This window comes from Drosophila simulans, chromosome 3L, assembly GCF_016746395.2.
Source record: "Drosophila simulans strain w501 chromosome 3L, Prin_Dsim_3.1, whole genome shotgun sequence".
NCBI classification, from domain to species: Eukaryota; Metazoa; Arthropoda; class Insecta; order Diptera; family Drosophilidae; genus Drosophila; species Drosophila simulans.
In genome coordinates, this window is record NC_052522.2 from 6,802,528 (window position 1) to 6,815,769 (window position 13,242).

A 13,242-nucleotide genomic window follows, 5' to 3' on the forward strand; every position below is an offset into this window, starting at 1 on the left:
CAGTGACTCATTGAAACCACCAACTCCCCGCTGAATAACAATTATTTAGCCAAACACCAACTCTAATTTGATAATTCAATTATGCATTTCAATTCCCTCGACAGCCAATCAAGAAATCAAATCAAAGTGGATTGATTTTGGTCACAACCAAAAAAAAAAGGAAGAAAAATAAAAAGAAAAATATCTTTAATTGCTGCCAAGGCAATAAACTTCAACGGCAATTGACGCTTGACACTTTGAGCGCTTGAGAACCAGCTGGTAATCTGAAGCTTTCGGAAACGAAAGGAAACATATTGTATATATGGTCTTCGGACTGGATCTCTGGATCTTTGGATCGCTGGGAGCAGGGAAAGTATGACGATGCTTGGATATTCCCAACGCGCGTCATGAAGCTGCGGCGTCTGCGCCTTTTTTGGACGTTCGGCAATGTGATGATGGTATGGAATCGCTTTGGTATCGCATTGGATTCGCCGGTTCGGTTCCGAGATGATCGCCCAGTGCTGGCGCTCGAATGGAGATGCTCGGTACGGTACGACTTCGACTACAACCAGGAGTTATGACAGTCCGCGGAGCTGCGATCCTTAAATGGCTGGGTAAAAACTGCCGTTTATGGGCCGACGACACTGAGACGACGACGCTGGCGTGTTGACAATGATGTTGGATGATTGGTGTTTTGTGCCCGTTTCGCAGGAAAGCCAAGGGTTCCCGTTTTCCCGAGAATCAAACGCTGGAGACAACAAGGCTCTCCACCACGCAATGCAATGCAACGCAACGCAACGCATCGCATCGCATTGCGTCCCAAGTCTTGGGTTTCCAGCCTCCAGTCGCCGCTGCCTTATATGCAACGTCTAGACAGGCTGGAAAAAATCACAGCACAGCACAGCAGAGCAGAGTCATCATCAGAATCAGAATCGGAATCATTCAGGCAATGCCAAGTTTGGCGCAGAGGCCTTCCTTCAATGATTGCCCCCATGAATGAATGGAGGATCCAAGACTGAAGACCAAGACCCAAGGCTCTGGAGTCGCCGTTTCGAGCAATTAGTATGCGCAGATTGCGATCACTCGGAAGTAATGCTAATTTCAGTTGTCTACCCGGTTACCCAAATGGGTACAAGGGTACGGAGCTGGAGTTGAAGTTGGAGTTGTAGTTGGAGGAGTGGATATCCACGTTCCCAGAGGGGCAGAGGTGCGCTCTTTCTACTCTACCATATAAGCAGTATGGTTAATTTTTAATTTAGTTTAAGTAGCTTAAACATACACTCTATACAATCCAGAAATCTTTATAGAATTTCAATCTGTAGTTAAATATAGCCATAGAAACCTCTTTTAATCATCAATTGTATCATAGAGAGTGTATTTTAAGTTCGTTATACCTATGATGTAATCTCTCATCGATTTCTAGTTCGGCTTTCTTCTCGAATCCTTTGGCTGCGACCAGATGCTGAGCTAGTTTTTCTAAGGCTCCCGATACTCACTCAAATGGGCTGATGCATTGGCCCAGGAGATGTCATTACCATTAGACGGAGCAGGTGAATGAATGCAGCTGACAGATGAAGACAGTTGTGGGCTGGGAGGCAAAAACTGCGAGGATCCCTAGATGGTGGGGAGAAGGAAAAGTCCATTATGCAGGCAGCTTGTTCGTGCCATTAAGAGCGTTAACAGGAGGACATTAGTATCCTGTAGGCAACACCTGACGCAGCGGCGACTTCAACAAGACGAGGTCAACTCCAGACAAAGACATGCAAATGCCACTTGGCGGTGGTGGTGGGGGCGGGAAAATGGGGAGCAGGAACAGAGGGAAAACTGAAGCCACTTGGGTCGCCTTGGAAAAGGAAGAAAACAACTTTTTGCGCTAAGCAGATGAAGGACATTTGCATATACGCCTTGGAGATGGGAGGGCAGAAGGAACTCACGCAGGCAGCGAAATCAAAAGCTTTTTAAAGGATATTCTCTATAATTTCACGCTTAAAAGGCGCAGTCCGAATATCCTGGAACCAGGATGTTTGCTCAGCAGGCCGGGGAAATGGTTAAAAAGTGGAAAGAATAAATAGAAGGTACACCCCATTGCGAAAGCAGCCGCTGTTTTACCCACGTGCCAAGCGGCTTAAGATGAGAAAGACTTCGTCCTTCGTCCTGGAACATTTGCATGCGACTTTTAAATCAATTATTGTTAAATATTTATTTCTTGGCAGTCCATTTGGGCGGCAGGCGAGCAGGAATTGTCTGTTTCGCTGGGCATATTATGCAAACATAAATTACATGATTGATTTCATTCGAAGGGCAACACAATGGGAACACACAGCTCACACACTTTTTGGCCTGGCAAAACAATCGGGAAAAATGTAAACAGTATGCAAATTCACTGCGGGTTTTGGCTTGATTAAAAAGCTTAGAAATTAGCATATCATTTGTGCAGCTATTTGTTGGCATTTAGAAAAATATTGATTGCCAGCCAAGGGGATGTTCCACAATTTTTATTAAGGAAGTAGCTATATTGAGGTAACAAAGAAATATATTTTAAGTTTGAGAAAGAATAACAAGCTAATGAAATTAGTTATAGTCAAGCTATTTATAAAAGTTATGCTTATAATTTATAAGATTAAAAATATATTATTTCTGTATCTACATAGTTTGACTTAATTTTTTTGCTACTTTCATAGAAAGTTAAGGGAATGCACCACTCATATGAGACCTTTAAGTCCTATGCCAACTTTTACCCAACTATATATTTAGCAACCTTGACTTTTTTTTGATTTTCTTTATTTTTGTATTTTATTTTTTATGCTTGTGGCGAGGCAGCATCGTGTGTTTTGCTCACTGGCGCGTTGACATCGCCATCAAAATGCTTTGACGTGGTTTTTGATTGACAGGAAACTCATAAATAATTCATGTCATTAAATCATGTTACATTTTTTCTTCTCTCTGGGACGAGCTCCTCAGCTTTCGGTCCTCTTATTCTGCGGCAGCACAAGTTTCAGCATCTTCAGGATGCTGTCCATTGAAACGAGTTTCGCCAAGTGGCGAGGTGGACATTTGGGCAGCTCTTCTCCGATACTCAGTTGCTCCACCTCCATTATACAGCGACCCATCGCCAAGCTGCAGTTCTTCAGCAATTAAATGTCAAAAACTGTTTCTCTTCTCGCCATCTTCTTGTGATGTAACTCAATTCAGCTCTGGGATTTTTCCTCTTTTCCACGTATTTTTTTTTTAATATTTTCCTGCTGCGGAAAACTTGAAGAAAATAAGTTTTCAATGAATATAATTATGCAAAGCAGCCGGCAAGTCGCACTCCACTTGGCTGGACCTTAAGAGGCTCTGGAAAAAAGGACATTAAAATTATATAAAAGCAGCTTGGCGAAATTTAAATATTTCACCGACTTCTATCCCAATTTCCACGCTGTCATAATATTTTATGATTGCTTGTTTTAATTCCTTGTTCCATCATTTCAGAATTTTTTGATGTTTTATTTTCGTTTCTTGTTTCATTTTATTTTTGCTTTTTTCCGCCTTGTCAATTGTCCAACAGCGCAAAGTTTTTAATTTTTATCAAAAGATTTCTTGCGCTGCTGCTGTTTTTAATGAAATTTTCTCGCTGTCCTGTAAAGGATTGGGCGCCAGCGAAATTTGCATAATTTTTTGTCAGCCATTTTTAATTTGTGATTTGCGGCAGTCGAGTGAGTGTCCTTAAAAAATTGTCTTCAGATTCTTTTTTCACTTCGGGCATCCTTTGTAATTAAAGACATCTTTGAGTTTTTGGGTGTGCACAAGATCTGAAAAAAGTTTATAATAATTTAAAGCTCTCTAAATAATTGTTTGTTATTTTTTAAGTTTTATTGCAACTTTTTAGAGACTTTGTTAAATTTGCTGCTCACTGTTTTCTAGTTAACTTTAAGATGCCAAATAATAATAATATTTCAATACAATCTTGATTGGTCATTTTCATTACCACTAAGTGCTTTGCCAAAATGATATTAGATTTATTTGGAAAACCGAATGACTTCAGCCCTCTTTGTTACACTACCAGTTCGGAGAATCTTCTGTTGGCTGGTTTTCATCTGGCAAATCATTTTAATTGCTTTGCCGCACTTGGGCATCCTTCTCCTACCAAAGAGCCCCCGGAATCGAGGGCTTAGCCTTTGTTGTTGGCGATGGCGATGGCGATTGTGTGCGGCGATAATAATTACACGTCACGCTGCCACGCAATCAAAACATTATTTGTGCAAAATCACGGAACTGAACTGAAGCGGAAGTGATGAAGGACTTATTGGCTGCACGCGTCCTCCGTCGTTGTCCTTCGCCAGCGAAAAAAAAAAAATGTTTAAAAAATATTTGGCTGGCTGACGGGCTGTGCGGGTCTATTGGCGCACCCCATTTGCATTGCACCCAAGTCTCCGGATGGGAAGGACTACGTTCCGTGTTAAATTCAACACAACGCGTGCGGTCACGTGGCTAAAGGATACGCCCACTTTCATGATAGTCACAATCGACAGTCGAGATTTAAACAAAACGTTGCCCACCGCATCAAACGTCATTCAATGTGGCCCCCATTGAAAATCATAAACGCTGCCAAAAAAGACTGGGAAATCAGGAAAGAGCTGCGGAAAATCGCTTGAAATTATGTAAATTGTTTTCCCCGGCGAAAATTTGCCTAAATGCTGGCAGGACACCCCAACAGGTTCAAACTGTTGCAGACAGCGGGAGAAATGCCAAACAATGTGAGAAATGCCAGAAACATATGTCGCCATTATCGGCAGTTAACCAACATGACAATCCTTTCATAGGGACTGATAATTTGGGAATGACTTTGGGGAGTAAAAGTCTAAGGATGGTTTGGGAAAATATTAAAAATATTTAATATACTGTTTTATTTATTCCTTTTTAATATTTTTTTTGGAAGAAATTACAAAATTACATATTTAATATAATAATAATAACAATTATAACTTACAGAATAAATGCGTCGACTTTTTTGATAAAGTTGAAAATAATATTTTTATATTTTCTTTCTACTATTAGATTAAGTTGACTTTGACTTAAAATGATATATGTATAAGATATTGATTTGAACAATCCAAATTTGCAATTTTTTTTTAGTTTTTTTGTATAAAATTCTCTTCTTGTTTTAGTTACTTAGCGAAACCGTTCTGGGTACTCCTACCAAACACCATTAATATAAGACGGAAAATGCCACCCTGCTTTGGCTCAATCCATAGATCAATGGGAAGATATCATTTCGCATTTGTTGTATATTACTTCCTGTTCGGCTTGGAGAGATACATTTCATATTTTTCCCACCAGTCCGAAGTGTCCTGGATGTCCTAGATGTCCTAACTGTCCACCCCTTGAGAACGATATAGTCGCAATGCCAGCCCTCTGACGACGACACACGTCCGTGGCAATAAAAGCGCAAACGTTTCAATTCCGATGCGGCTGACAAATGCACGGAAAAAATGCCAGCGATTCTGCCCCAAAAATATATTATAATGATAAAAAAAATCGAGTGAATGGAAACGGACGAAAGTTTATATCGATGCTGTCGAGTGTTTTGATTTGTAACGTTTCTCACTTCATTATTATGCAATAAATAATGCCATATACATGTTCCATCTAATGTTATGCAGAAGGGCGAATCGCAGGGGTAGTTTATTTGTCCTGCGATTTCTGTCCATCGGAAGTGGAGCGGAGCGATGGTCAGAAAATCATTGCTGTTGAAATTAATGAGGCCTAACATGACTGGGCGCGATTTTTTTTCGTGCGAATATATTTTTGCGAAGTATAAGGAAAGTATTGAAATATTGAATATGCCGGAGTCCGTGGTGTCCCTATTGTCCGTGGATTTTCGTGTTGTTCGAGCTGTCCGTGTGTCCGGTCTGTCCGTGGTGCTTGTGTTGTTTGATGTTTTCATGGTCTATATAAGAGTGGCAAACAGTACATATCCATAATAGAAAAATAACACAAAATAGTTTAAATAAAAAATTCCAGCAATTACAATGAAATAGGGGTGAGTGTACCATTTCGAAACTTCAAGAATGGCAACAGACCTGACCTCTGCTGGAGCTTTTTGGCATTACTGGAGCAGTTGTCGCGTGGCCAACAATTTTCAAAAGTTCCTGGCACGAAGCTTAAAGCGTGCTCTACCAGCAAAAACAAAAAAAGACAAAATCCAAATTTTGCTTACTTTTTCTTCGCGGGTATTTTTCGATATCGATACCGATATCGATGGTTCGAAAAACAATGCATATCGGTACACCAACGCCAAATCAATGTGCCAAAATGGACTCGTGGCCTGCACGTAGGACCTGCTCACAACGAAACAAATCTACATAGAAATCGTGAGTACTACTAATTTTGGTTCCTCGATAAAGATTAGGATTACTTCTTGTTTCCTAAAAAGAGGGAATTTCCATGACATATGAAGGGTCTGGCGGCTGAACACATCAGGATCATTTTGAGCAGATCCCTGAGTCTTTTAAGGAACAAACACGTTTCTGATTGGATTTAAGCCACTTAAAATATTTGTATACTTTCCGGAAGAGCTTTCTGCTTCCGCACCTGAGGCGGAGCCCTCCTCTGTGTCCATCGCTGATCCTGACCACGCCTCAACATCTTCCGGCACCGCCTACGCCTACCCCATGCCGACGGAGCCCACCTGCGATCAGCTTCTGCAAACAAAAGCAGCAGCCACATCCCGTACCAGAACCGTTTGCCGAAAGCTCCAGCTCCGCGGTAGCATTGAACCCCTGTGCGAAAGCTCCGCCTGAAAACCCACCCCCATTGCAGTGGGCACTCACCTCCATCGTTGTGTGTGTGCTGGCATGCCGCTGAGAGCGGTTCTCGCTTTCTGTGACACAAAGAGGAGTGTCATGCAGCATAAATTTCATACGAATTCCGCACACTCGCAACGCGTCGCAGATACTTTTCGGCAAAGTTTTCCGCAGGAAAAAGCCAGTGTAAATAAATTGAAAAAAAACCGAAAAATGGGCGACAGTTCCTCTTAGTTATTAGCAAATCGGTGTAAATAAATGGGCGTGTTCGTTAAACGGTAAATGAAAGTGTATTTGGAACTGTGTTTTTATTTAACGGAATGAAATGGAATGGCCAAATGCGCCCAAGTGGTCAAGTGAGATAAATCAAACAAGTTTCTTTGGGGCGAAATAAAACGGCGGCCAGCCGAAAATCACCATGGGAATGGAAATTAAATGAAAATCCGGCAATCATAAATAAAACATAAATTATGTTTCGCTGCCAGTTGGCGGCAACAAAAATAAAATAATCAAAAAACACAAAAAAAGGGAAGATGTGAACCAAGCGGATATATTTTGATTTTTTTTTATAAATAGAAAAATCAATTTCTCTCTCTCCGAGGCGCGCTCTCTCTCTTTTTTGGCGCGCGCCTGTCTGTGTCCGTCTTCCCCCAAAACGGGCGCATGTGTGCGTGTGCTCCGTGTGCTTCGTGTGCGTGTGGTGGTGCGGTGTGTCTCCCGTGTCGGTGTCTATTATAATATCCAGTGAGCAAAACCGAGTGGCCGAGTGCTCTCACACTCTCTCTCTCTCTCTCTGCGAATAATTGAATATAATTCAAGTGTTTTTGCTGCACACTATTTGTTGTGCTTATTATCGTTATTATTTGTTTAAATTACCAACGACAACATAAACAACAACAAGAGCACCACGCGCGCGATTAGCACAACGTAGTGGAGCCACCTTCGAAGGCATCGAAAACATCAACAACACACAAAAGGCTCTCAAGGAGAGCGATTTGCGTAGTGCTGCTGCAGCCCTGGTCAGAAAAACCCTTTTATGGGTTTGTCCTGTTTACAAATTGACGCTGCAAATTGAATTTATAGCACGGCTGAAACAAGTGGTTGAGTGCCAGCCAGGGACCCACTTAATTTCCGCTACGGTCCCCAAAATACAGAAGACAAATAAATGAGGAAAATGCCACTACAGTGAAGCATCGTGCAGTGGAAACTTGAAATTTTCATCAATTTCGAGATGAAAGTTTAGTTCATGTCATAATAATAAGGCTATTACCAAATTAAACTCGTTCTTTAATTTTTGTTTCAATACTAAAGGAGCTCAAAAAATATTACTAAAGAAATTTGCACTAATAACTCATTCTACACTTGGTAACAAGTTTTAAGTTTCCAATAACTGAACTTCACTTGAATTAGCCAAGTTGTCCTGTATTTGGTTTGAACTGGAAATAGGTGGCCGAGTGGCTGAGTGGGTGGCTTGGGTGGCATTTTCCCTGAGAAAAACTCACGCACAAATGTATTTCCCCCCGAGGAGCATTTGTTGCTGCTACCTCAATCTTTCGAAATTGACAACGGCGGCAGTCGCAGCAGCAACAACAACACCAAATCAAATAAATTAAATTTACACACATAGTTAAATTAGTGAAAATTGAATAAAACAGAAGAAAGAATAGACGACGAACGTAAATAAAAGACGTTGAGGTGACGGCGACGCGAAGAGTGAGGAGTGGCAGGCAGAGCGAGAGAACAACGTGTCGAGCAACAAATTAATAATACAACAACAACAAAAAACAGATAAATAAAAAAAGCAACACAAATTGAAAACAAAAACAACAAGAGCAGCAGCAGCAGCAGCGATTCTGGATTTCTAGAGGCAGCGGCACATTCAAAAGATGGGCTGTGGACAGAGCAAGATACATTTGTATCCCAGGAAATCGAAGAGTAAAGCGAACGGCAAGAAAGGAGGACATGGTGAGTAGGCGAAATGAGAGTATATCCTTTGGGCAACTGACTCTATAAGTTCCACACGCGGTGCACAAGACGAAAATGCGTTAAAGCTAGCAATCAATAGGTAATCTAAAGGTTTTCCTACGCCCAAAATACACGGTTCAAATATTTTTAGTAGCCACTTATATATATCATAAAGAATCAGCAATACTTGATATATTGATCTTCAAAAATTTCTCAGTTTCTCAGTCCATTTTACTTATAGATTTTATGTTTTATTTCTTTTTGCGTGCTAGAATTGATATTGTTTTGCCAATTTTGTATATCCCCCAACATTTGGAATGATCTATCAAATCGTTTGGGCATTTTCCTCTGTGTAGAGCAAGGGAAATTGGGAAAACGGCGAGTAAAACGTATTGCCTCGCACAACAAAAGCTTACACGCATGACGACATCAATTTGCCTCCAGCTGTGTGTGCATGTGTGCGTCCGTGTTTCCCTGCATGTGTGTGTGTGTGTGTGAGAGCCACCTGTTTCCACACAATGAGGACATCATTGATTAATATGTCACCAGCAGTGAAAAAAAGGGGAAGTTGAAAGGAGGAGCCCAGTTTTAAGGCCATGCATTCACCAAAGTAATAATAAAGGCCTACATTTTAAAGCCCACAGCATTGTCTATATATAAACACACACACACTCACACACACGCACGCACACTAGCCCGTGTTTGCGCTTAAGTTTATAAGAATGTAAAAACCTAGCCTACATGCCAAACTTTTGACTATGCCCAACCCCGCTCCTTTGTGGCTGTCAGTGTCTGTGTGTGCGTGTTTCTTGCTTTTTTTATTCTATTTTGTGTGTGTATAATTAACTGCTAAAAAGGCAACTTGTTGTTGCAGTGGGCGCCGCTTCAAGGGGCGTGGCCAGCCCCCCCAGTTTGTATATAGCTGTGTGTGTGTGTGGGCAAAAGGGTTAAAGCTAAAAAAGTATAGCATACACAAAGGCGCCATTGTGCCATAAACGACCCAAATATTTCGTAGGCGCCTAAGCTTTAGTCTCGTTCCTAGATTAATTATTCATAATACTCGGCTCTCGGCTTACCGAATTTGCATTAAAATGCATAACGGCTTTTAATTAAATTTACGGCTGGCAAGGCCACTTCAAAGAAAGGCCCGAGGAAATATTAAGTATACGCAGCTTAAGCCGAAAGATGGATTAGCCAAACAGAAACGTGCAGGTACAAAAAGGATGCTGAAAACTGGGATTTCTTTATTATTATTTTTATAAATAATTGAATATTTGTAGGGTTCATAGTGTTTTTTTGAGTGTCCACAGGGCACAAGGAGCTAGCATAATTTCTACAAGTGTTTTCTAAGCATTTTTCTCGACTGCAAGTGCCCCCCTTTTCGCATAGAAGTTTGCCACACTTGGCTTATTGCAAAACTTTTGCCACTCCATGGCACTCGCGAAATTGCCCACTCATCTTGACTAATGCTCGAAACTCTTCTTTGGCATTATCCATTTGTTTGGCAGCCGACTCAGATGCCGAAACGGACGAGGACGAAGGCCACATCGAGGATGCCGAGAAGGCACAGCAGCGCGACCGCGAGAAGCACGACGAGAGCGAGGAGCTAAGCAATAAGGACATCCAGGAAAGCGACGAGGACGTGGCCGTCTCACTGCTGCGCGCCAAGAACCTGTCGCTGCTGCAAAGCCAGTAAGTCAGCCCACCGACCACTTAACCCGAAAATGAACACCTCACTTTTCCAGGGACATATCATCTAGCCAGCAGAACTTCTTCCGCATGCTGGACAAGAAGATCGATGAGGTGAGAGTTGACTTATTGATACATAATACCAGATGGAAGATTTAAATCTAGGGGGTTCCCAATAGTATCAGTCTATTAAAGTAGAAAAACTTGCCTGGGTTTACTTTAATCACTTGCTAGCTATTAAGCACAGAAAACAATTGTTGTTTCTATAAACACAAAAAGCTTAAAGTACGGAATTCTATAAATTCATTGACCCCAAATACGTAATTTAATAGAATTTATTAATTTAAACACTTTACAATTTAAACTCAACCAAAGTAAATAATATTGATGTGTAATTGTAATGCGCTGTTCCGTGATAATAAACAAATGGCCCAAGATCAATATATATATATGTAAGTGCACTAAGTATTTGGCTATGCCAAATCGAAAGAGCAAAACAATTGGTTTTATGGCCCCCTATTTGTTTTCTTTTCGAACAACATGTGAGGAGCCATTAAAATTCGCTTGTTACCTGAAAATTGGACTTCAAAGAGATTGGAGCAACTTATGCGCAGCAAGAAAATCTATATGCATGGGGATTAACTTGATTATTTTATTAAACATGTTGGACACGAAATATTTTATAAATTTCCTTATATTCTGGGTGGTTAGAATAAGCTTTTGATAGCTAAACTTTTATACTTTTTTTCTGTGTATAAATCTGGCTAAACAAACACGCTTATTTTAGGGTCCCGACTACGACTCGGCCAGCGAGACGGAGATCGCTTTGGAGGAGGCCCGACTAAACGCCCTGCGCCAACATTGGGAGTCCGCCAGCATCACGGCCTCCATCTGCTCCTCGGCCAGCCGCTCGCTGCAGACGACGCCCATCCGCCAGGTGCAGGTGCCATTGAAGCAGCCGCCGCGTGGCGCCGGCCTGCTGCTCCAGCCTTCCAGCGCCTCGGCGGTCACCGCCTCCACCTCCTCCTCCTCCTCATCGACGATAGTCGCGCTGCCCACGACGGAGTATCTACCTCAGCATGTGTTGACGGGACGGCAAGTGGTGCAGCAGCAGCAGCAACAGCAGCAACAAGCGGCAGTGCTCTACCAGCAGCAGCAGCAACTAATCCTGCTGCCCCAGTTGGATCCTAATGTTGTCAACACGTCCACGGCAGCAGCAGCGGCACAGCTCGTCCAGTTGCAGCAGCAGCAACAGCAGCAGCTACAGCAACAGCAGCAGCTACAGCTGCAGCAGCAACAGCAACTGCAGCAGCAACAGCAGCTGCAACTCAATCAGCAGCAGCAGCAACTCTACCAGCAGCAGCAACAGCAATACCTGCTGACCCTTCCCGCCGGATCAAAGCCACAGAGCGTGAGTCCAAAGCGCCTGATCTATGGTGGACCCGCTGCAACCACTCTCCTCTGTGCAACTGGGTAGGTTCAGCTATCTGGCATCATAATATATTATATCCATTTTAATGCAGTGATGTGCATTTCAGCATCAAATGCAACGCCCCCGAAACTTACGAACCGCCAACCGCTCCACACAGCCAAATCCAGCAGCAACAGCCACCGCCTCCTCCGCCGGGCGCCTACTACGGCGAGATGATGCACGGCGTACAGGTGAGTGGTCCTTTATGTATGGTATCTATTGTAATAACTGAGGAGTAAGCTAAGTAAGATTCTGTCAGAATCCACGCTCATGAGTAACTAGTTCTTAATGCCTATTATCTTGACTGCTAGGTAAATGACTAATATGCTCACTTGACCATTTACAGGCCGCTCCAGCGGCGGAATACAAGTTCCCGCCGGCCATCAGCGTGCAGCGACTGGCGCCGCAGGTGCAGCGGCAGCTGCGCGAGACGCAGGAACTCATAAAAGACTCGTGCCCGCAGCTGTATGCGGCGGGCTATGGCAGCCCAGGACCACCGATACGCAATCCCAGCAGGAACCCCACTAGAACTAGACCCACCCTGGAGACGCAGTTCTCGCAGGAACTCTCGTGATATCTATATATGTAAACAGCCGGCAGACGGAGGATGCACCCACGTTCAGACACACACACACACAACCACTCACAGTTGGAAAAACTGCAGCCAAAGAGGAAAGCTAAAATTAACCAAAATTATAAGAATACGAAACCCGTGACAAAACCACACAGTAAAAAAAAACCAAGAAAATGCCAAAAAAAAAACAACCAAAAAGAAACTTCAAAATGAAAGAAAATCAATTAAGAAATTGTAAAACTGCACTCAATGTTTCAGACCCTCAGAATCCCCAAAATGCGTACTACTTGCAACAAACAAACAAGATGAGCAACTACTATACCTATGCGGAGCAACAAATAAAGCATTCAACTACAAGGATATTCAAGAGGCAGCCAAAGAAAGCTAGGGACATAGGTACATAGGGACATACCAAGTTGGATCCGAAAGCGCAAGGTACATAGACTTAGGAATCGAGTATAGCGTTATAAAGCGATATATACATATATGCAAATGCCACAAAGGAGATGCGGAAGCGGAAGCTGATGCTGAAGCGGAAACGGAAACGGAAGCGGAGTAGGAGGTGTTAGAGCCCGAGTAAAAGCAAACACAAATCATACAAAGTAAATAATATAAAGTGTAACAAACAAATGACTTCTACATTCTCACGCAATTTTGTTAGTCATAAATCTCATGGTGTAATTTTTTAACAAATATTTTTCCGTCAAATTCTCGAAATGGTGTAACGTTGATGATGGCGGATGATGATGGAATGTTCGTTGGATATGCAATTAACGGAT

At 42.4% G+C, this 13,242-nt stretch overlaps 1 protein-coding gene and 1 long non-coding RNA gene across 8 annotated transcripts; one reads left to right on the forward strand and one right to left on the reverse strand.

The window, feature by feature from the left end:
- Nucleotides 1–2,744: 2,744 nt before the first annotated feature.
- On the reverse strand, nucleotides 2,745–4,634 carry LOC120284742. Its single transcript, XR_005543953.1, has 3 exons — nucleotides 3,947–4,634; nucleotides 3,379–3,770; nucleotides 2,745–3,315 (listed from the first exon to the last, which is right to left on the reverse strand). It is a non-coding gene; the product is annotated as an uncharacterized LOC120284742 (long non-coding RNA).
- A 2,136-nt stretch (nucleotides 4,635–6,770) lies between these two features.
- Nucleotides 6,771–12,678, forward strand: LOC6737056 (putative uncharacterized protein DDB_G0271606). Of its 7 annotated transcripts, none has more exons than XM_039294026.2 (7): nucleotides 6,771–7,120; nucleotides 8,392–8,729; nucleotides 10,238–10,421; nucleotides 10,475–10,532; nucleotides 11,206–11,891; nucleotides 11,942–12,080; nucleotides 12,236–12,678. In XM_039294026.2, the coding sequence occupies exons 2-7, from the start codon at nucleotides 8,651–8,653 to the stop codon at nucleotides 12,461–12,463; spliced, it is 1,374 nt and encodes a 457-aa protein (XP_039149960.1). In that variant the 5' UTR covers nucleotides 6,771–7,120; nucleotides 8,392–8,650; the 3' UTR covers nucleotides 12,464–12,678. The 7 variants fall into 7 exon arrangements, with proteins under 7 accessions (XP_039149960.1, XP_039149959.1, XP_039149965.1 ...); XM_039294025.2 differs by having other exon boundaries at nucleotides 6,771–7,042; XM_039294031.2 differs by having other exon boundaries at nucleotides 6,771–7,042; nucleotides 10,490–10,532.
- The last annotated feature ends 564 nt before the right edge of the window (nucleotides 12,679–13,242 follow it).